The following is a 21,717-nucleotide window of genomic DNA, read 5'->3' on the forward strand; positions in this document are numbered from 1 at the left end:
AAAGGCAAATTTTATGGTGTAAGAATTATATCTCAAAAAAAACACAAATAAATCCATAGAGCCTTCTGGTGGGATGAAAGTCAAAAGTCAGAAATATTGCAAGCTTTCTTCAGCAAATAACACAATTTCCTTTACTTTAAAAAAATTTTTTTTTTTTACATCTTTTTAAGAATTTTTATTTATTTGGTTATGTCAGGTCCTAGTTGCAGCACTCAGGATCTTTAGTTTTAGCATGAGGGATCCAGTTTCCTGACCAGGTATCAAATCCAGGCCCCCTGCACTGGGAATGTGGAGTCTTAGACACTTAGACCACCAGGCAAGTCCCTCAAGTTCCTTTAGTGTCCTTTAGTATCTCCTTTTACTGTGACAAATTTGAGCACCTAGAACAGTGCCCAGTACTTGGTTAAATAGTCAAATGTCTGTTGAGTCAATGATTACCATAGGCATAAAGAAGGAGAAAAAGGCATTACCTGGGTCAACATTTTAAAACTAGATAATTTGAGAAAGGTTACTCATCTAACCATATAAAACCGAGGAAAGCTATGGCATTATGGGAAAAAACCCAGCCACTGCTTTTTTTCTATTGCTGGTGACAAGTCAGGCAAATTCTGAGAAAGCACTGGGCTGTCCTCATTCATTTTGTATCACACATTGCCTCTGATTCAGACTCATTCCAGAGAAATCTTAGACTGGCTTCCCTTCTCTCCTCAAGGACACTTCCTGCCTATAGAATCCAAATGAGATTGGACTTATTCCTGCCCCTTGGTTAAGAGAGTTTACTAGGAATGACTGACAGAAAACCAATGTTTTTCAAGGAAAGCAACTTGCTTCCCAAGCTACTTCCTCTAAAATCACTGAGGATGATACATGAATAATGAAGAGACCAGGTAGAATAGGAAATGTAATTCTTGTAAGGAGAGGATCAGCAGGTCCAGGATAAAGGGACCATCCAAGGTGAATTAACACTTTCTGACCACCTAAGTGGCAGGTGCTGTGAGGCCATACAAAGGCACAATCCATGCCCTTGAATTTTTAGTCCAGTGGGGTAACAGGGACGGAATCATTTAAATTATGAAACCATTAAGTTCCAAAGAGAGGAGCGATTTGCCCTGAGTGCAGACGTGATTCTTTCTGCCCAGGAAATCAAGTTAGTTTCCTGGCTGTGGTATTTGGCTTATACACCTTGGCTTCTATCTTAGGATTTGAACAGATATGATATGCATAGCAGGCTAAACAGCATGAGCAATACATGAAAATAAAGTAAAAACTCAACAAGAGTGCACAGTGTATCAGATGTGCAGCAGGATGTGGCAGGAAAAATCAATCAAGATCAAATTGGGAGAAACCTTAGTTCCACACCTCACAGCATATGGGCCTTTCCGGAAACATGAATTGGAGCCACCAATCTGTCGTACCACTACAATGAAGGTAAGTGAAAGTGAAGTTGCTCAGTAGTGTCCCACTCTTTGCGACTCCATGGACTGTAGCCCTCCAGGCTCCTCCATCCAGGGAATTTTCTAGGCAAGAGTACTGGAGTGGGTTGCCATTTCCTTCTCCAGGGGATCTTCCCGTGGAGAAGATCCCCTGGAGAAGGATCTTTACCTTACAATGAAGGCAAGAGTTGTTCAAACAGTTAAAGCAGAAGACATATAGGATGTTGAAAACTTGACTGAACACAGAGAATTATAAAAACTAGGGTTCAAAAGGGCTTCCCTGGTGGCTCAGAGGGTGAAGCGTCTGCCTGCAATGCAGGAGACCTGGGTTCGATCCCTGGGTCGGGAAGATCCCCTGGAGAAGGAAACGGCAACCCACTCCAGTATTCTTGCCTGGAGAATCCCATGGACAGAGGAGCCTGGTGGGCTACTGTCCACTGGGTCGCAGAGAGTTGGACACAACTGAGCAACTTCACTAAGGTTCAAAAAAGCAACTCACCCTCCCAAGATCAAACAAGTTTACAGAACTTATATATCAACTTACTGCCCCCTGGTGGATAGACAATACCTCCCCAGCATTAGGAACATCAAGCATTAGGATGTTGCACATTTTCCTAAGTTACTTATCCAGTCTCTTGCTAATCAGCCTCTGAAATTTCCATACTCAGCTTAGAAGACACTGTTCTACTTCAATATAGAGAAGACTCCCAAATATCTAACAAAGGACATAACAGCAGGTAGTACAAATGATCAAATGCTCAATTACTGGATGGTCAATACTGACCTGAAATTTCAAGCCATTTCAGAGGCAGACGAAGGCTCCATGAATATGTTAAGCTGTTTCTTTAACCTAAGATTATAAAAAAGAGCATCTACATCAATCATGAACAAAACATCCTAGGAACAGAAGGGAATGGTTCAATAAAACAGAGGTTTAAATATTTAGAAACCCTGTAAGTAATGCAGCCTACAAAGGGTTGGGGCGTGTGATGCAGTACCCAAGGACTTTTACTTGGAATATAAAATGGAGAAATCAGGTTATTAATATTACCAAGCAGCTAAACTAAAGGATAGTCAATGACTAGTTGTCCTAATGGAACCACCCAAAGTAAGTTAGCTGAACATATTAAGTGGCCACAATTTGCTAGAGAAGACAATGTAAGCGTTGCAGTTATCATTAAACATTAGTTTTCATTTTTTGAGGGTACCTTGGGGTGGAGAAACCAAGAAAGGCTACCCAGACCCCAATGTAAGAATCTAATGCTGGTATGGGTAATTCATTTGTACATAAATGTTACTAGCCATTCTTTTATATTCCCAGGCTCAGTTAATTCACCTCTCAAATGCCAAACAAGACTGCATGATTTTCAGAAAACTCAAACTAAACACATAATGTTCCTGCTAGTTGTAATTTTAACTCCTGCTCCTTAATTTAGGTCGCAATTTCCCCTCCACACCACCATTTCCAGAAATGAGAATTAACAGCCATCTGAGACTTAAGAAAGGACAGGTAGATAAATAATCTATACACCCAAAAGGCCAAACATTTTTTATTTTCAAAAACAACTTTATTCATGACACATATTAAAAAAAAAACTCCCACCCCCTGGAAATGAGCTAAAAAAATAAACAAAATCCACCTCCCACCTCCCTGTTCCCACTTCCTCCCATTCCCTCCAAATAAAAGGGAAAAAAAAAGGCAAAGAAAAACAAAACAAAAAAAAAACTGAAAAACAAAAAACACCCCAAAACCCCCCAAAACAAGGTAGTGCATTCCCCAAGGGGAAGGGGAATTTACACTGGAGCCGCTGGGAGCGGAACGGAGATCTTCCGGCTACAGAAACCTGCAAAGAAAGACACTCAAAACAGAAAAAGAAACACAAAAGGAAACAAAATAGATCACCAGGCAATCTGGAGGGGCAGGGAGCCAGAAAAGAGGGGCAGGGTGGGTGGTAGACCTGGCAGGACAGGAGCAGGCAGGAGGGGACTGTGAAAGTGAGGAAGATGGAGGGAAGGTAACAAGCAGAACAGTTTGGTGTCCTTCCAGAGCCCTGGGTAAAAAAACCCCTCCTACCACCCATGCCCACCTACCCTTGAGCAGCCCCCAAGGGGGCAAAGGGAAACAGGGAAACAGGGGAGCAGCTTGCGCGATTGAGACGTGTCCATGGCGAATCCCCAGAGTGAATGAGCAGCCCCCTGCCCCACTCCCTGGGCCTTCCCCTACTCCCCAAAGCAGGTCCCTCCTCAGCAGTTAGTTATGGGATTATCCCCCCTTCCACAGTATATCTTTTTTTTTTAAAAAATATTTTTTTTTCCATCAAGGTCATCTTCTGTTTTTCTTTTTTTTTTTTTAATTCTTTTTTTTTTTCCTTCTTTCCTCTTTTTTTCCTCTCTCTCCTCCTAATACACACTTTTTTTTAGTAAGGGGAATACCATGATGTCGCTCTAGCCCGGCCCCTGGAAGAAAGAAGGAGAGTTAGGTGTTAACATGATCACTAAAGAGTTCAGCACAAGCCCCTCCCCCGTGGGCCCTCGCCCCAGTTTCTGTGAAGGGAAGAGGGGAAAGAAGTTGCCAAGTCCTAAAACTGATCCCCACAATCCCAGAAACAGTGACACACCTGGCAAGTGGGAGGGGAAATTAACTGTTATTACTTCGCCAAACAGTGGCAATAAAAAAATAATCTGAGACACAGGGGCAAGAAAAAGGACTCCTTGTTTATCCAGTTTTCAGTTCTCCATAGCTCTTAAATGCAAGGCTCTCACCAACAGATCTTCCCTAATTCCTCCAGGGAGCAGAGAGGCAAATCTTTCGAAAAGCCAAGATCTATTCACCTAATCCCTCTATTTAAATGTACAAAGATGGAAGTGCAGTAACAACATGGATGCCACACCAGGCCCAGCATGCGGGTTAACCTTGCAAAAGCCTGGCTAGTTATTAGAGTGTAACTATCCTGATCCTCCCACACCGCGTTCCAGGAGGATCAACTAGCCTCTGGCTTTCTTCAACCCTTCCCTATCTCTGGGAAAGGAAGCAAAGGTCCAAGCAGCACTTTCACTGCTCTGAGGCCCTGTTCTTCCCGGGCCTCCTGTGTAAACATTTTCACTGCCATCAACTTTCATGGAAAAAAAAAAAAAAGGCTGGGAGAAGCAGCATCTCTCAGAACAGAGTGGAGAGATCCAGCCCTTATCACCAATTCCGGCTCCAGAAAAAAGATGAGACTGGCCGCCTGGCCTGCAACTACCTTCCTCACCCTGCACAGGCAGGAGACCAAGTCCCTGGAACCAAGGGGGAGGGTAAAGGAGGGAGGTTCCTCAGGTGAGGAGAAAAGGAAGGGTTCATGGGAGGCGGGGGAGAGGAGCAGCCCATCTATCCTGACCTGTAGACGCGACCCCGGGGCCTGCTGTTAAAACCACTGTAGAATCGAGAGCGGGAACTGTTGTAGTTGGTGGTTCGGGCACGGTATCGGGCTCGTGGGAAGCCTCGGTCTGTTGTGCTGATGCCTGGTCTGTTGGTTCGTTTAGGGATCACCTGAGAGTGACAAGCGCGACAGAAAGCCTTAGAGTAAACCCGGGGCGTTTACTGACAACCAGAACGATGGGATGGGGCTTACCTTGATCTGTCTTCCTCTAAATAAGGATTCATCTAAGGCCAGGGAAGTCCTCACTGACTCTTTGTCTGAGAACTCTATATACGCAAACCTGAAAAGAGTAACTGTCACTTTATCTGAGGTCAAAAACAGTAGCTCATAGATAAAATCCAGTTTGCAGGCATGCTTTGAGCACAATGTGTTCACATTTTTAACTACTTGTCCAAAACAATTCTTAATGGAATTCTTTAATCAAAATTTGCACCTACTCCTGGAAAATTATAAAATAGGATACAAAGGGCCCTGGATGTCCAGAGGGCGGAACAAGGTAAAGCCAAGTAGAAGCCGCCCCTCCATTCTAGTTCATGACCCCCACCCACACCCAGCCCTCATCTTTGTTACCTCTTGGGCCTCTGAAAGCAATTTTTAGTATAATCCCTGATACATAACGTTAACGCCGTATCTTAAAAAGACGAAGACTACTTACTTTAACATATAGTTAACTTACTGCTCAATATAAAGCATGATTTACCTACTTTTTAACTGTGATTAAAATGACCTCAATTTCCCCACACTTACCCTTTCGGATGGCCACTAAATTTGTCACAGAGTATAGTTACGCGGTTGACTGAACCACAGCCATGAAAGTGTGCTTCTAGCTCTTCTGCTGTTGCACCATAGTCCACCTGTTGGGGGTACATTTCACAGGCAATAGGCAAACTCCCATCTCAACAGATACCCTGCCAAGCCTTTGGGCTGAGCCATCTTTCCGACCCCATGGACTGTAGCACAACAGACTCCTCTGTCCCTGAAAATCTCCAGCCAAGAATCCTGGAGTGGGTTGACATTTCCTTCTCAAGGGGATTTTCCCAACCCAGGGATAGAACCCGCATCTTTTGAGGCAGCAGGACTCTTTATCACTAGTGCCACCTGGGAAGCCCCCATATACACCAAAGCACATCAAATCTAGTTCTCTAAGGGACTCTTCTTCTTCCAACCCCACAGCCTCTGCTAATCACCATTAACTTTCACCTCATTCTAACCTTCCCTCCACTCCTTAAATCCACCACCTATCCTGGAAAGTTTCCATCAAGACTCCTATTAAATAATCTCCCAAACTAAGAGCTCCCCCAACCCCAATCAAGGCCCTCATACATACATTGCCAACATAGATGGAACGGGCATCAGCCTCCATCTTCTCCTCAATGGACATGATCACTGGGCCAGCTTTGAAGAAAAAATAATCAGAAAATAACCCTTGTTTTCTACTTGGGCAATATATGCACCACTACCACCACCATTAGCAAAGGTAAAGATTTTGGTCTGTTCAGTTCCCTGCTGTACCCGTTACCTAGCAAAGTCTAGCACATAGTAGGTGCTTATTAAATATTTGACAAGTTATGGAACAGATGAATACATTCTTAAATTCAAAGAAAACAGTACATGAATCCCCTCCTGCTCCCAAATCAAGTCCCTATTGTACCCTTGGTTGAAATGATTTGAAAAATGAACAAAATTAGGTGGGCTGAGACTGGACATTTCGAGATTAGAGGAGAAGCCCCCTGCAGCTGGGCATTTTCTCTTAGAACTCCTAACTAAAGGGTCTCCGACTGAACGAAGAACTATTAGACTTGAAGGTCAAACACCAGCTGGCAACCTCCACAAAGAGTAGAGGAAGACTAAGAACAAAGAGCAACACATTTGTAACAAGGACAAAGGGAAGCACAAGACTACCATCACGAAAACATAGGCCTTGTCTCACAAAGGTCAGAGAAACGCACAATGGACTATAACCACGGCAACTGCCCAGTAATTGCTCAGACAAGCAGCTCCAAGGTTCCGAGTATCTAATTCCATATAAACCGTACTCTCATAACCCTTCCCATCCGAGGACCTGGGCTCCGCGTGCAACCGCCAGTTACTCACCATTGCCCGGAGGTGGACTCATATTCATCTGCTTCTCTACCTCGTTCTGTAGCTCCTTTAGCTTCTCAGCTTCTTCCTCCATCTCCCTAACTCGAGCTTTGATCGCTTCCAGCTCCTACAATGAGTGGGGAGGGTATGGAGAAGAGCTTAAGAGGAACCAACGCAGGGGCTCTGCCCTGCTCTCGATCCGCGCGCGGCCCCAGCCATGCTCGGCCATTTCCTTCGCCCCACGCGAGGGTCGTGAAGAAAAGAAAATAAAGCTACCTTTTTTAGTACAACACTAGGCACCCATGACGCCGAAGTCAACCCGGCTGGGCCCCTTCTGGCGGTCGAGGCTGCGTCCCCGGCCCGGCCCCAGCCACGTTATTCCCCGCCCACCCCCACCCCCCTCCCGCCTCCCGCTCGCCCGAGCTCTGTGCCTCCCGTGACCCGGCCGGTCGCCGGCCTCCTCGCTCGCCCTCTTTCCCTCACCGGGTCCTCAATGGCGCCGTCCCCCGGGTCACCCTCGACCAGTCCCGACTCCTCCTCCTCCTCCTGATTGCCGGGGGCTCCCGAGCCAGGCCCAGGGCCCGGAGCTCCCGGGGGGGCGCGGGGCCGGGGCGGCTCCTCTTCGGGCTCGGGCTCCGGCTCGGGCTCCAGCAGCAGCTCCTCAGGCTCCAGTTCCTCAGACTCCAAGCCGTTCCCGTAGTCCCCTGCGCCCCCCGGGGCCCCCTCCCCGGCCTCCCCACCGGCCCCGGGCACAAGATGGCGCCGCCGCCCCGGCCCGGAGCCCCGACCGCCCGCAGCCCCCGCTGCTGCTGCCGCCGCCGCCGCCGCCGCCATCGCCGCTCAGACTGGGGCCCGCCGCCCAGCGATTGGAGAGCTGCGCCGGCTTCGCCGAGGATTCATTAGTCAAGCAGCCTGCCCGTCACCATGAGCTAGGGCTCCATTGGGGGATATTACTTGGCAATCAAATGAGACCCCACCTCTAAGGCGGGGAATTGCGCCAAATTCTCAAATCCCGGTAGGGGAAGTCGGTCTGTCAATCAACACACGTCCCACCTCCTCTCAAGTCCTTAGGTAACAATAACGCCAAGCTGTGACGACGTTACTGCTTCTCCCCCGCCTAAGGGCGGATCTGCGAAGTATAACGCTCGGTGATTGGCCGCTGGCAAGGCGACGGGAAAGAAACAGTCTTCCGATCGCCTCGCCGAAATGGCCCAGTCTCAGATGCCAATTGGCTCGCGAGATTCGAAGAGCTGACACCCATTTCGCGACAGGTGAACCTTGCCCCCGAACGGACTGCTGGGCTCCCATCGAGGGAAACCCGAGGTCACATGACTAGTCTTTAGGAGGTCGCCATCTTGATGCTGCTGGTTGCCAGCTAGTGAGCTCTTGGAAGGTAGAGGCCGGAAACTGCGGCGATTTCTGGAAACCGGTCTTTTATCAGGAATGCACCAGTAGATGGGCTGTTGCAGCAGAGGGTTCTGAACGGCGCTGTCCAGAACGGAGTTTACCTTTCCTACCTAGGTTATTGGCACCACTATCTATCCACCATCCGTCAGGTCTCCCCAAACCAGAAAGCAGGGAGTAATCCTCACTCCAGTACCAGTCATGAGTCCTCTATGTGCTGTCTTTGTGCACAGGCATACTTTCCAAGCATTCTGTTCATGCCCCAGTTTCAGCCTGTTCTTCTCTTATTTACAGCCCCTTAATGGATCAGCTTCCAATGGGTCATGACCCCAGTTCACACCAGATAAAATCTCAAAACTCCTTAGCTAGATCTTAGAGAACTCCAGACCAGGCTACTTCGTGAATGTTATTTCCACGCTTCTCATTCCAGTGGGTGTATCTGTACCCAGGTCTGTGCCTCTGCATATACAGTCCCTCTTCAACCAGAGCAAGCCTCATCATCACCTCCCCTGCGAAGCCTTTCACTACCCTCCCTCCTCTGCCATCACAAGCGGGCCTACCTCCTCTGAACAGTTAATCATTTTGTGCAGCCTTTCCTAGCTAGTGCTTGTGAGAGCTTGGAGATGAAAGGCTGGTCTCTTAATTATATTTGCATCTCCACCTTAGGGCAATATGCCTAGCACATAGTAAGTGTCCAGATAAATGTTTGTTGACCAGAAGATACATTGACGGGAGCTGGGTGTCACCTTTCATTTACCACGCTTTCTGAGATTTCAGACCCTGGTTCAGACCCCAGAGGAATTCCACCACACCATTGCACTCTGAGATACCAATGAAATCTAGCCCTGCAAGACAGGGTTGCCATAGTTTAGTGGTGCTCCTATACATTTATTAAAAAGGAAGGAATGGCGGTGCTAAGTTGGCAAGAGGGATAGTTATAGCCAGACCAAGCTACAGTTTGAAAGCCAGATTCACCTGAGCCTAACCAAATAGTTACTGAAACAACCTGGAAGGATATGCATAGCTTGGTAGGGGGTTTTGGATAAGAGGAGATTCCTGTTAGCAAACCAAAGTCAGAGCTTCACAGTATACCCCACTATTCCCCTCACCCTCAATTCCCGCCCCCCCCCCCCCCCCCCACAGATCCTTACCTCAGGAACAGGAGAACTTGGAGCAGAGTCACAGTTGCTTAAAATTTCACCGAAAAATACTTCATGAACCATCTCAGCTTCACTGGTCTGGGAGAACTAAGTTTAGCACCAAAGACAAGCTCTAAAAAACTGAGTTGGCTGGAAGAAAAATCTTTTCTACTGATTTTAACTAAGTCAAGACTTGGATGTTCATTGGTACCTAGTTTAAGAAAGCCAATTAAGGGAAATGGGATTTTTAAAATAATGCCTTTAAATCCAATTTTGTTAAGCACTTGATTTTGTAACAGGCACCATCCTAGACTCCTTATTATGTTATCTCATTGGATTCTCAAAACAACATTATGAAGTAAGGAATCACAAAACCATAATCTTTTTTAGGGATGAGAAAAGAATGAAGTAATTTGTCCAAGTCACAGAACTAATCAGAAGTGAGCAGGGAATTCAAAACCAGATTTAAAAGCTCAGATCAAAATTGCTATAAGGTCTGTTTTAATATACAAAGAGAACATTACGTACGATGCTGAAGTTGGAAAAAGACTAAATTCCAACAATAAACAAATGTTTAGGTAACCTATAATTACATCATAAGATTATGCACTGGTTTTTTAAAAAAAGGTTTACACTGTGATAACTTGCAAAAATTTTTGTTAGGCCAGAAAGCAGAATGTAAAATTGTATATAAAATGTGATTAAAGCTATGTATACCTGGTTTAAAAAAAAAAATAACAACTTGGGCATTGAGGGGAAAAATGAATAAGAACCAAGACAATCTTTCTATGGCAATATGCAACATATTTTTAAAATACTGAAATTTTTAACCCAGTAATTGTGTTTCTTCTAATCTGTTCTAAAGAAATAATCTAAAACCTAGATAAAAATTTGAGAATAATGATGTTCATCAAAGTGAAAAAAAATATAAACTTGATTGTCCAAGTGGGCATTTTTCAGGAAAATTATTATACAAGCATATATTGTAATTTTATAAAGTCATTATGTCTTCAAAACGTGTAATGACAAAATGCTCGCAATATAATGGTAAGCAGAACGGCAGTATACAAAATTATGCATACAGTATGATCACAAAATATAAGCAGAGACAACAGAAAAGAAATATACCAAAATGTTAACAGTGATCCTCTCTGGATAGTAGGATTATGATTGATCTTCTTTATAATTTCCCATGTTCTATGATTTTTCCATAATTATCAAGTATTATTTTTATTTAAAATTTAAAAAACACTCCAACTTCCCAACTTACTCAATAAACATTTACTTTTACAAACACATTTTTTAAAGATATTTGAATGGTGATTTGTAAGATACTTTCCTATTAGGCTGTAAACGGTAGAAGGCAGGGGCACCTTCTTAATTATCTTTGCATTGCCACTGGCTACCACTGTGCTCAATAGGTGCTAACTGAATGGATGATCTTCTGTAATAATCTTTTTAATATATATTTAATTGGAGGATAATTGCTTTACATGTAATAATCTTATATCCTGCATTTGTTGATACATAGAGAACATCAAAGAGATGTTTTCCTCTGTGAATGAATTTTTTAAAAATTGGTATGTAATGATACAAGGTTCACCCATTATAAATATACTTTTCCTTCAGTGGAAGTGAAAGTGTTAGTGGCTCAATCCTGTCCTACTCTTTGCGGCCCCATGGTCTGTCCATGGAATTCTCTAGGCAAGAATATTGGAGTGGGTTGCCATTCCCTTCTCCAGGGGATCTGCCTGACCCAGGGATCGAACCAGGGTCTCCTGGTTTGATTGCAGGAGATTCTTTACGTCCTGAGCTACTAGAGAAGCCCCCTTTCCTTCAGTAATAACCTGTAAACAGAAGGCCATGGAGTTTCAGAACTATAACTCAGTGATGTTGTGCCCTAGGAGGAAAAATGCGTTAAGGAAAGTGAATGGTCAGTCTAGTTGAGAAAAGGAGAATTAAATCCGTAAAAATGGATGAGGGCATGTCCAGTTCTGTCCAGAAGGGAAAAGTTTTCTCACTAAACATATAAATACTTAGGTTCCTAATGTAGTTTCATCCCTATTTTTAACTCCTGCTTTGAAAATTTCACCTTGACTGCTGCAATAATTCCCTCTAATCTATAAGTACATTGTTTAATATGGTAGCCACCAGTCACACATGGTTACTCTGAGCACTTAAAATGTGAAATGGTCTGAATTGAGATGTACTGCAACTGTCAGATATACACTGAATTTCAAAGACTCAGGATGAAAAAGTGACTAAAATGACTTAATAACTGTTCAACATTAATTACAGATTGAAATTATAGTAGTCTTTATATACTGGGTGTAAAAAATACTATTAAAATTAGTTTTACCTGTTTCTTTTAGCTTTTTTTAATGAGGCTACTAAAAAATGTAAAATACCTATGTGGCTTGCATTCTGTTTCTAATGGACAGTGTTGACACAGAACCTTGGAGCCTTGATCATTTACTTACCTCTGTTTTGAGTCCATTCCAATTATTTTCTAATGCAGAGTCTGCCCTGGCCTACCTTAACTCCCTAGGTCCAACCTTGAGGGGAAGTGGGGTTGCCATTAGTGAGAAGGAGCCTCTGTTGGGCTGCTTAATCTCCATTCTGCTAGGTTAACTTTTGGAAAACTTTGTGCCCTGAAAACCTTGTTTTAATATGCTGTACCTTATGAAATGTGTTCCTTATCAAAATTTCCAAAAATACTGATAGCAAAAAAAATAAAATTACCCATAAAATCCACCATCCAGAGATAATCACTAATACTTTGGCATATGCCCTTCCTCAAACTTTCAATACACAAATAGATATAGAGGTATATATATGTATGTGTGTGTATACATATTTTTTTAGCAAAATGGGATCATACTGTATATATTGTTTTCTACTCTTATTTTCTTTTTTACCTAATAAGATACAGAAATATTCTTCCATGTCAATAAAAATATTTTTCCAATTTCATTTTTCATGACTTTATTCAGAAGTTACCTTAGAAATGAGGACTTTGCTGATCACTCTATTTATCATTGAAACCTATACATACACCTTCCCAATCCTACCCTAATGAATTATTTTTTCTCCATAGCATTTGCCCCTAACATGAAATGTTATGTTAGTTAATGCTGTGAAATTTATTTATTTATGTAGGTAGATAGTTATTTAGCTTTATATGTTTCCATTACTAGAATACAAGTAACATGAAGGCAGAAATTTGTGCCAGTTCGTTCACTTCTCTAGCTCGGTGCCTAAAACTGTCCTCGGCACACACAGGATGCTTGAGTGTTTGCTGAATGAATGACTGGATTAATAAAAAACTATATCATATTCCATTATATTATCTTTTTGGTTGATTTTTTAAATATTGTTATTTTATTTACATCTCACCTGTAACCACATTTAAGACAGCTTTTAAAGTTTTCAAAGGATCTGCTCTCAACTAAAAACAGAATATCTATAATCCATCCATTTGTTAGAAAGTATAACTAGATGTTGCCCAATTTTCATCAGAAGTGGCATTTGGAGAAATAACATTCACAGAGAACTGTGTGAAGAATAAACCATCCATCTGTCCATCTAGATAGTCTAAAATGGAGCCCTATTTTAAACTATGGCATCAGAGCATATTTGGGCTAAACTGTGGTGATTCTGATAGAACAAGCTCAGGACCTACTGAATCCCCCTCTGGTGTTTCTGCAGGCAACGGGAGTGTAAAACTCAGCATCGTACTGCTATTAGGCATTCTAGATGGTGATGTCCACTAATGGCACTCAGTGTCTTCTCAGAAGAGCCACAAAACTTTTTGCTACCTTGAGGAACTGAAAAGTTTTATAAATTCTAAAAGGGATGTGAATCTCATTGTTCACCCATTTACCTTAGCTGCCAAGAAGCTCAGAGTTGGATTCATAGCCTACCTTTAGTATTTGGCAATACTGCTTATAGAATGCTTTTCTGTGTTAATTTTCCTTTTGCTGTCATTTTATTATAATATTTCAATTTTCCCTTTACCCTTACTTCAAAAAACTGTATTTTCCTATTGTTTTGTCTTTTGTATTATAGTAAAATATTACAAATGCTTTTTGGAATTAGGCAAATTATAAACCAATCAAACCACAGTAGGAATAAATACACTAGCTAATATAGCCTGGTGATAGGAACTGTTAAGACCATCTAATTCCCTTTTCCCAAAAGCCATGCTCACTAAGCCACTCTCTGATTTTAATGGCTTGTCCTGTACATTTTTCTATATAGAGAGAATAGAAATGCAACAGTGCATTCCTCTAAGCAGTGTATTTCTCACTGCAATTTAACACATAAACCAAATACCATGTTATTGCATTGGATTATAGAAAGACTAGAAACTCCCACTTGTAATTTCAAATTAAGATAGTATTCTTGTTAGACATGACTTTGATATGGTCCTAGACTAGAAGTACAGAGGGATAGGCTAAACAATTCTATAGATCCCATCCAGTTTAGCAGTTCACATTAAAACGGCTGAAACCAAATATCTAAGGGGACCAGGAAAGTAAACAAGGGCTCCATTTTTGCCAGACTTAAGTCTGAAGAGGTAGCAGGATATTGAGAAATGTTCATCATCACACACTTCTGATCAGGGGCTAAACCACAACTGGGGACTTGATTCCATCATAAAGATTTTTGATAGGTTTTCTTTGTTTCGTTTTGGGTTTTGTTGTGGCTATCCCAAAGCACCATATACACACACCCTCTCAAGGCTTGGGTTGGCACAGATGCAGTTCTTGGCTTTGGCATTTGGCCGAGATGGGGTGGAGGAACAACTCTGATTTTCTTTTGGCCCTGCTTTCAGGATCTGAGTTTCCTGTCCTGGGATCAAATTCAGGCACTTAGGCAGTGAAAGTATGGAGTACTAACCACTGGACTGCCAGGGAATTTCTTCCTTTTTTTTTTTTTTAATTTTTTATCTCAATATTTTCCCAAATCCCTATTAATCTAATTCTTGGCCTTAACAAGGTCATGATGAAATGATTAGATCAAGAAATGTCCTGACCGCAGGCTATATAGTATAGAAGTCACAAACCCTGCTCAGTCCTTCTCATTAAACTTCTGGGCTTTATTTATTTTTTTAATACGACCATTACATATTACACAAAAATAAAAGTCAAATGAACTTGGTATTTATAAATTATTAAATAAAAATACAGGAATATATATTTATATTTATAGAGCTTTTCTTCTCTTCTAAACTAACCAAATCTGTTCTCCCGCCGCTTTATGATTTTAAAAAAGTAAAATAGTGTATGCCCCAGGATAAGTGGGGAGTGGGGTTAATAAGTGCAGGACCTAGCTGCCCTACTTCTGCTCCTTCCTTGGCCTAAGCAAAGTCCATATTTGTCCCTTTGGGCTCTGGAGAGCAAGAAACACCCTCTCCACCTAGTTAATCTCTGAAAAATGGCAATAAGATTTATTTCCCTTATTTTTTAAAAAATGAAATGGATTTAAAAATTGGGAGCCATACTCAGCCATCTTGGCCAAGAGCTAATCCCAAGGAACTATATGGCTCTAAAAGAGAGTCTCTAGTTTTCCCTGACAGAAGAGTCTCTGGGGTTTCCATTCCCTCTCAGGCTAAGAAGGGCAGGACATGTCAAAACTGCCCTCTGTGGTCCCATCCAAGCTATACCTCTGGAAATCCAGCCCACGCCCTTTTCCCTTTCAGAAAACAGCCTCTCCTTCCACCCAGGTGTGAAGGCCTCCGAGCAGGGCTTTTTGGTAACTGACCATGGTCCCTGCCTCCCCTGTTTGCTACAGGCTCCAGGAAAACTACGAGGGCGAGACGTTCTGTGGTAGGGGGCGGGGGAAGTCTGCCCCAAACCTGGGGGAGCACAGGCTCCAATTTGGATGGTCTAGTCAGTGGTTTTCCAACTTTCTTCTTTTTTCAGCAGCAAACCCCTTAATGCAAATAAAATCTTACCCTGAACCCCGATATGTAAGACAGCTACAGGGGAGCTGTTCTGTTTGAGGGCAAGTCGCCTAGCCTGCTCAGCAACCCAGCTTCGTCTCCCCCAAGGACTCCTGAGGCAACCCCTAGGAAACTTCAGGGTCCTGCCAAGCAGGTGGAAAACCAATGGCCTAGTTTGACCTGAGCAAGTCAGAGACCCCCCAACACACACCCCAAAACTGCCTGCCACAGACCAGCTCTGAGAGCCTGGTACCAGCATACTCACAACAGACCAAGTGGCCCATGCAGTCCACCACCTCCCCTATAAATATCATTAAAAAGTGCAGCCCTCCTCAAAAGCAAAAGTCTGAGCTAAACACCTGAGGCCAATTTTGGTCCCACGTTTTTGTGAGTACAACTGTGTCGCCACATTCTAGGACCACTGAAAATCTCCAAGAATCAACCATGGTCTAGCTAAGCAGGTCAGTGCTCAGGATCAAGGGCAGGGTTCTAGAGCACTGTGTCAGAAGAAGTCAGCATTGGAAAGCAGCAATTTTAGCACCTTGGAAAGTGCAGCAGTGAGATCTGGCTCAGGACATGCATCTGGAGTGAACTCAACCATGTCTTTCTCAAAAGAAAAAGCCGTCATCTGAATCTGTTCTAGATGACTGTGCGCTCTGAAGTTAACGTCCTCAGACTCTGAGGTACAGACAAGTAACACCCATGCAAACAGTGTGGCTTCCAAGAAGATAGCAATGCTTCTAGGTCATGGCAGGTACTCTGGAACCCAGACACCTGGCCTTTAATGAAGCAGCACCACTGCCCACCACATGGACCAGGCCAGCCACAGAGTTTACACGTCACCCTCACACGCATGGTGTTCAGAGCTGGAATGTTCCTCTCAAGGCATCCACGGTCGTTCCGAGACACAGTGCAGGACCAGACTGTATTCCAGGTCTGCATTTACATCCACACACTCAAAGGGAAAATTAGTTAAAAGCCCCAATTTAGAGTTTAAGTTTGGATACAGAAGGTCCCAGAGATATAGGGAACCCTTTAGGCACCAAGGCGCCCCAGTGGGAGAGGAGGGCAGGGGCAGCTCCCAAAGCCCCCACCCACTGCAGGCTCCACAGCCCTGCCTTTCTGTCAGAGCCCAGGAGGCAGCAGCAAGTGTGTTGATGCACAAGGAAGGGGGATGATGAAGGAACAAGGTCAGCTATAGAACTGCTCTTCTCTCCAAAGCCCTGCTGACAACTTTCTGCAAAAAAGCGGCCAGAGCCCTCAGCCTGGATACAGTGTTTCTCCCTCAGCCTTGAGGCAGCAAAACAAGGGGGAGAGGGAGGGGAAGGTTGGGAGGAGGGACAGAGAGCTACCCTTGTTCTCACCACTGCAAGAGGGAGTGAATGTTTTCTCTTCAAGGAATCTCACTGCCACCAGATTAGACAAGCAGCCCAGCATGCACCCTCATGTCTCAGCAGCCCTCAGTCACAGCACTTCTTCCTAGCCCCTGAGAACCCCGAGCTCCCGTTCCAAAGGGATGTGCCTTCTGTATTTACCCCAAATCCCACTTATTGAATGGAGATGCCAACCCCCTCTGCAAGTCCACCTCCCTCAAGGCAGCAAATCAAGCTCCAGGCAGAGTTTCCTGTGCCTATACCTACAGGCATGATCCTTCCCACCTCCCCCAAGCCCTGGAATGACTCCATCTCCTGACTTTCCAAATACATTCCACAATGTCTCCAGCTCACTCTTTCAACAGCCTGCTTGGCACACTCAGCTCCCTCACACGCCACCTTTCCCCTTCCAATTCCCGTTCCATGCCCATTCTTTTCCCCACTTCTTCCAAGGGCATTCCTCCACTCTGCTCCTGCTCTCCTGCCCCCCAGCCACACCTCACCCCACCTGGCCCTGGACTTTCTCACTTGCTAGCAAAAAAGGCCCCTACAGTTACCAGGGCCCCCAGTGCCACAGCCCCCGTCAGCACTGTCCTCACTGAAGCCCAGTTCCCCTCCCGCAGACGCCGCGCCTCCTCCAGGGCCCCGTCCCCGTATAGAGCTGTGAACTCCGCCTGTGGGAGAGAAGGGAAGCAGGAGAGAAAGAAGGAGAAAGGGAGATCAGGAGGGGGAAAAGTGGAGAAAAGACGAGAGGAAGAGCTCCAGTTCCGTCCACTGCAAGCACCACCCCACCCCCAGCCCCTTGGATCCCCCATGAGCACCTGGCTCATTTGCCCTTCTCTACCTCAGGTGAATCCCATCTGAAATTTCCCTGGCCAAAAATTCTGCTCAGAACTGGCATCCTTTGTCAAGGCTTGTCTGGCCCACCCATCCCTGATCCCCGACCCTGCCCATGCCATGTACTCAGATGTAAAAAATTTGTGATGGTTGGATGCCATTTCTGTGCAGGCACTACCTGGCTACTGTGTGTTCTGTCCTCTGCTTTGGATCATGAGCCCACCAAATGATGAATGCATGGCAGCCCTGGAGTGCAGGGTTCAGAGATGCCCATAGTGAGGGCACCTGATTCCACCCAAACAGGCAGACTTGGCCCCCATGCCTCATTCCCAGCACAGCTGCCCCCCAGCTCCAGCCAGAGCCCCCCGTCTTCCCCCTGGAAACCAACTTTTCGGAGGGATGTGCAGAGCAGCAATCAAGAAGGTTCTTACCCAGCCCCCACTGCTGTGGATCCAGTCAGCCAGCCTCGTCTCCAGGTAGGCCACCATCCACTCCTGCACTTGTCCCACAAGTGGCTCCATCTCCTTGTTGACACTCTCAGCACACAACGCGGCTCCAAAGACAAAGAAGGCCACAAGGCGGCCCCAGTTGGGGCCCCCTTGGAAGAGTTCATCAGAGACCTGGGTGAAGCGTTGCTGGGCCGAGCCCGGGGTCACATGCAGCTGAGCTGCCAGATCGGAGAAGGTGCGCCGGAAGCGGGTCTCGAACTCATCTCCAGCTGCCCGCATGGCTTGGTGTAGCGGGTCAGCTGCTGGGCCCTCCCCGGGGCCAGCTCCACAAACATACCCCTTCTGCCTCAGCTTATAGCCCACAAAGTCTGCCACTAGAGCCCGTGTGTCTGGGGCCGAGGCTGGGGTCGCCATCCGGGCGGCTGTTGGAGTCAAACATAAAAGACTGGCATGAATACAGGGTCAGAGGCCTAGAAGGAGGTATTTCAGGTTTGGCCAGCCCATGAGACAGGCAGGGAGGTGAGGGGAAATCTCAGAGACCTCTGGGCCGGGAGGGTTAAGAGCAAGGAAATTAACCCATGGCGAGGGGCCCCACGGCCAGAGGGGCTGGCCCTTAAATTTGTAATATGCCAAATTCAATATAAAACAAGTAAATTTCATCTAAAATACTTTAGATTCTTTCCATAACAAGACAACAGCAGCTCTAAGACACCCCTACAACCCCTCCCCCTCCAGTACACACCTTTTTGGCTAGAGGAAGGGGCTTGGGGCCTCCCCAGGGGCAAGATGCAAAGATGCTGGCAGAGACACAAGATGGGGGAGGAGACAGGGGCCGAAGGGAAAGGAGGAGAACCAAAGGATTGCCTGGGACAGAGAAGGAAGGGGACACTCACCCAGCCTGGATGGCAGCTCTTAGGACCCAGCACTGGTGGCAAGGAGCCCCCAGCTGGGGCCTTTCATCCTCCTGCCCAGCCTGGAGCCCTGGGAAGGGGAGGGGAGATCAGAGCTAGGTGGGGAAGACTAGGAATCAGGGTCTGGGCTGAGAAGGGCTGGGGTCGCAGCTCCCGGGACCAGGCCCCTGCCCCCAACGCTCTACCAGCTGTGTGGCCGAATCCATGTTTAATGACTGTCCTCCCGGGAAACCCAGGGCCAAGGGCTTCCTGCCGACACCATCTCTGCTCCCGGCTCCCCTCAGTGCAGCCCAGAGGCCCAGCTCCTCCCTCACCCCCACCCTCAGCCAGGCTCCAACCCCGCCTGCCTGCCAGGTTAGGGATCTCACGGGTCAGGCCGCTGCCGGGATCCGGCTGTTTCCTGGTGCAGGAGCTGGGAGGGAGGGAGACAGGGAGGAAGGGAGGGAAGGAAGGAGGGAGGAGAAAGGGGGGGCGGGAGGGAGGGCCCGGCGCCGGGTGATGATGGGGCCCAGAGATGCGTCCAGAGAGAGGGGCGGGGCTGGGACGCAGGCTTGGGAAGAGCCACAACTCAGGAAAGAAGAGGGCTGCTGGAGGCCAGGAAGAACAGGGCCAGGAGGGCATCAAGGGCCAGGCAGGGCTTCTGACCCTGGAGGCTGTGAAGAGAAGCCGGCTGGGCCTCATGAAACCTTGGAGTAAATTCAGCATTTCCAGAAGGTCTCTGACGTTCCATGCACTTGTTGAACTCTTCCAGCCCTGGAGTGGGTGCCCAGAAAAGAGAACCGTTCCCATACTGGTGGGAACTGCCTGCCAGGCGCCTTACCCCGTGGGACTGGCAGACGTGACACAGACAGCAGACACTTCCTCTTCTCTCCAGGACCTTTAACCCAGTGGCCTCTGTGTGAGCTGGGGCTTTAGCCAAGCATCGGGGAGCCAAGACTCGGATATGCGAGCAGTTTCTGCAGGTAACTTTTCTTCATCTTCTTTCTTCCTTTTTAAATAATCAGATTGGTTTTCTTTTTAATTCTTTCTACCCAGTGCATGAACTTACTCTCATTATGAAAAAGTCAAATAATATAGAAGTGTAGAGAAAAAAACACCAGTCCTCAGTCCCTCTACTGCTCCCAAAATTCCACTTCCCTCCTGCAAGTTGCTAATGTCAAGGTTGACGTTTATCCTTTCAGATTACATATATGTACACACATACATGAATGTCTATTATTTATACCAGGCAGTATGTTTACACAGGGTGTGAAGCCACCTGACTACAGCCGATCCACACAAAGGCACCCTCAGGCATTCTGGCTGGGGCCCACCGGCTCTTGCAGCTGGCACATAGTACAGCTCCATTTGGAGGACTCTCCAACCAGACCAAAAGAGGTAACCCAATTCTCCTTCCCTGCTGGTTCCTTTGCTTCTACCTCCAGTCCAAGCCTTGGTATTCCCATCTGCCCCAAACTAAAGAAGAAAGGTATTTTTTGCAACGATGGTAACAACTAACACATTTTAAAGACTTATTTAGGTATTAAATGCTTCCTTTACATGCTTAATATTTTATCCTCACATTGGTCCTTATGTTGTGTTATTCTCATTCTATGGATGAGCAAAGTGAGGCTTGCAGATGTTAAGTAATTTTCCCAAAGCCACATACTGAGAAGATAGGCCTCAACCTAATTGTGATTTGAAAGTTTGTCTTAACTTTAACATTGTACTGCTTCAAGGTCCCTCTTTGCTTCCGGTAATCAATGTTGTTATCATGCTGTTTATGAAGCCAAGCCAAATCCACACCATTTACAAACCCAAACTCAGTTCTCCCCAATATTCTGAACCTAGCATCTATTTCGCTCCTTTATGACTGTATCCTTTCAACCATCTGCATTTCTTCTTTGCTCTTGGAATAGTCATTCCAGATGCCATCAGCAAGGGTGCCTCCTTTTTTAGAGAATAATCTAGTCCTTCATTTGCAGTCTTGATTTCTTCTAAGATGTTTACTTGAAATAAAAACACTTTTAAGTCTCAGGATCCAAACAGATTTCTCTCTGCCTGGCCCATTCATTTATAAGCTCCGTGAGAGCAGGCACTGAATCGTACTCACTTTTATGTCCTCATGGCCTAATAGACCTTCAGTAAATGTTGACTGAAGAAATCACTCGATGCCTCTGGCCAGTTATTGGGCAGGCCTAGTCAGATGTTTGAAGATCATTGCAGTGGCTACTTAAGAAACAAAGACTGCTGGACCAACACAAATTACACCAGGTCCAAGGCTGTGTGCCTCAAGGATCTTCTCAGACCAATACCACAGAGCCAAGGAATGGCAGCTGAGACAACAGAGCTCTTCTCAGAAAACCCCGGGCCATGTAGGCTGACACTGAACCTTACCTGTTCCGTCAGTGACATATGGCACCAGAGCAAGGAAGACAGTTTTAAACTGCTTTACTATAGCACAAATTACTGTAGCATTATTTCATACCCTAAAATATGAAAAGAATGTGTTTTCTGTGGATTACATATGTATGTGTAAAAGAAGAAAATAAAACTCAGTATATCACTTTAAAAATGAGTCCTGGTTAAGGAGCATTGCTATGCTTAATACTGGAGTTAAAATGCCAACAGAAATAAATTGTTTAATAAACAGTATATGTCTCACTATTTATTTCCAACTTAGTCACTTGTGATTTTACAGTTGAACTCCCTTGTTGCTCTAGAGATTCCATTTCTACTCTAAC

At 45.5% G+C, this 21,717-nt stretch overlaps 2 protein-coding genes across 5 annotated transcripts; both read right to left on the minus strand.

The window, feature by feature from the left end:
• Positions 1-3,806: 3,806 nt before the first annotated feature.
• Positions 3,807-9,860, minus strand: PABPN1 (poly(A) binding protein nuclear 1). Of its 2 annotated transcripts, none has more exons than XM_027553282.1 (7): positions 7,211-7,314; positions 6,947-7,061; positions 6,180-6,247; positions 5,600-5,706; positions 5,045-5,132; positions 4,811-4,962; positions 3,807-3,890 (listed from the first exon to the last, which is right to left on the minus strand). In XM_027553282.1, exons 2-7 carry the CDS (start codon positions 7,026-7,028, stop codon positions 3,851-3,853), a joined length of 537 nt encoding a protein of 178 aa, XP_027409083.1. In that variant the 5' UTR covers positions 7,029-7,061; positions 7,211-7,314; the 3' UTR covers positions 3,807-3,850. The 2 variants fall into 2 exon arrangements, with proteins under 2 accessions (XP_027409083.1, XP_027409082.1); XM_027553281.1 differs by lacking the exon at positions 7,211-7,314 and adding an exon at positions 7,418-9,860 and having other exon boundaries at positions 3,822-3,890.
• A 2,585-nt stretch (positions 9,861-12,445) lies between these two features.
• Positions 12,446-19,451, minus strand: BCL2L2 (BCL2 like 2). Of its 3 annotated transcripts, none has more exons than XM_027553287.1 (4): positions 19,363-19,451; positions 18,977-19,064; positions 18,066-18,505; positions 12,446-17,471 (listed from the first exon to the last, which is right to left on the minus strand). In XM_027553287.1, exons 3-4 carry the CDS (start codon positions 18,495-18,497, stop codon positions 17,322-17,324), a joined length of 582 nt encoding a protein of 193 aa, XP_027409088.1. In that variant the 5' UTR covers positions 18,498-18,505; positions 18,977-19,064; positions 19,363-19,451; the 3' UTR covers positions 12,446-17,321. The 3 variants fall into 3 exon arrangements, with proteins under 3 accessions (XP_027409088.1, XP_027409090.1, XP_027409089.1); XM_027553289.1 differs by having other exon boundaries at positions 19,342-19,442; XM_027553288.1 differs by lacking the exon at positions 19,363-19,451 and adding an exon at positions 19,180-19,334.
• Between the last annotated feature and the right edge of the window lie 2,266 nt (positions 19,452-21,717).

Source organism: Bos indicus x Bos taurus, chromosome 10 (assembly GCF_003369695.1).
Source record: "Bos indicus x Bos taurus breed Angus x Brahman F1 hybrid chromosome 10, Bos_hybrid_MaternalHap_v2.0, whole genome shotgun sequence".
Taxonomy (NCBI): Eukaryota; Metazoa; Chordata; class Mammalia; order Artiodactyla; family Bovidae; genus Bos; species Bos indicus x Bos taurus.

Bases quoted from the DNA above. Each gene is read 5' to 3' on its own strand.
- BCL2L2 (XM_027553287.1), bottom strand. From the start codon at position 18,497: ATGGCGACCCCAGCCTCGGCCCCAGACACACGGGCTCTAGTGGCAGAC. The intron at 17,472-18,065 runs GTAAGAACCTTC...TCTCTCCCACAG, and splicing joins TCCACAGCAGTGGGGGCTGG to GCGGAGTTCACAGCTCTATA.
- PABPN1 (XM_027553281.1), bottom strand. From the start codon at position 7,768: ATGGCGGCGGCGGCGGCGGCGGCAGCAGCAGCGGGGGCTGCGGGCGGT. The intron at 6,248-6,946 runs GTGAGTAACTGG...TTTTCTTCAAAG, and splicing joins GAGTCCACCTCCGGGCAATG to CTGGCCCAGTGATCATGTCC. The intron at 5,133-5,599 runs GTAAGTGTGGGG...TACTCTTTTCAG, and splicing joins TTTAGTGGCCATCCGAAAGG to GTTTGCGTATATAGAGTTCT.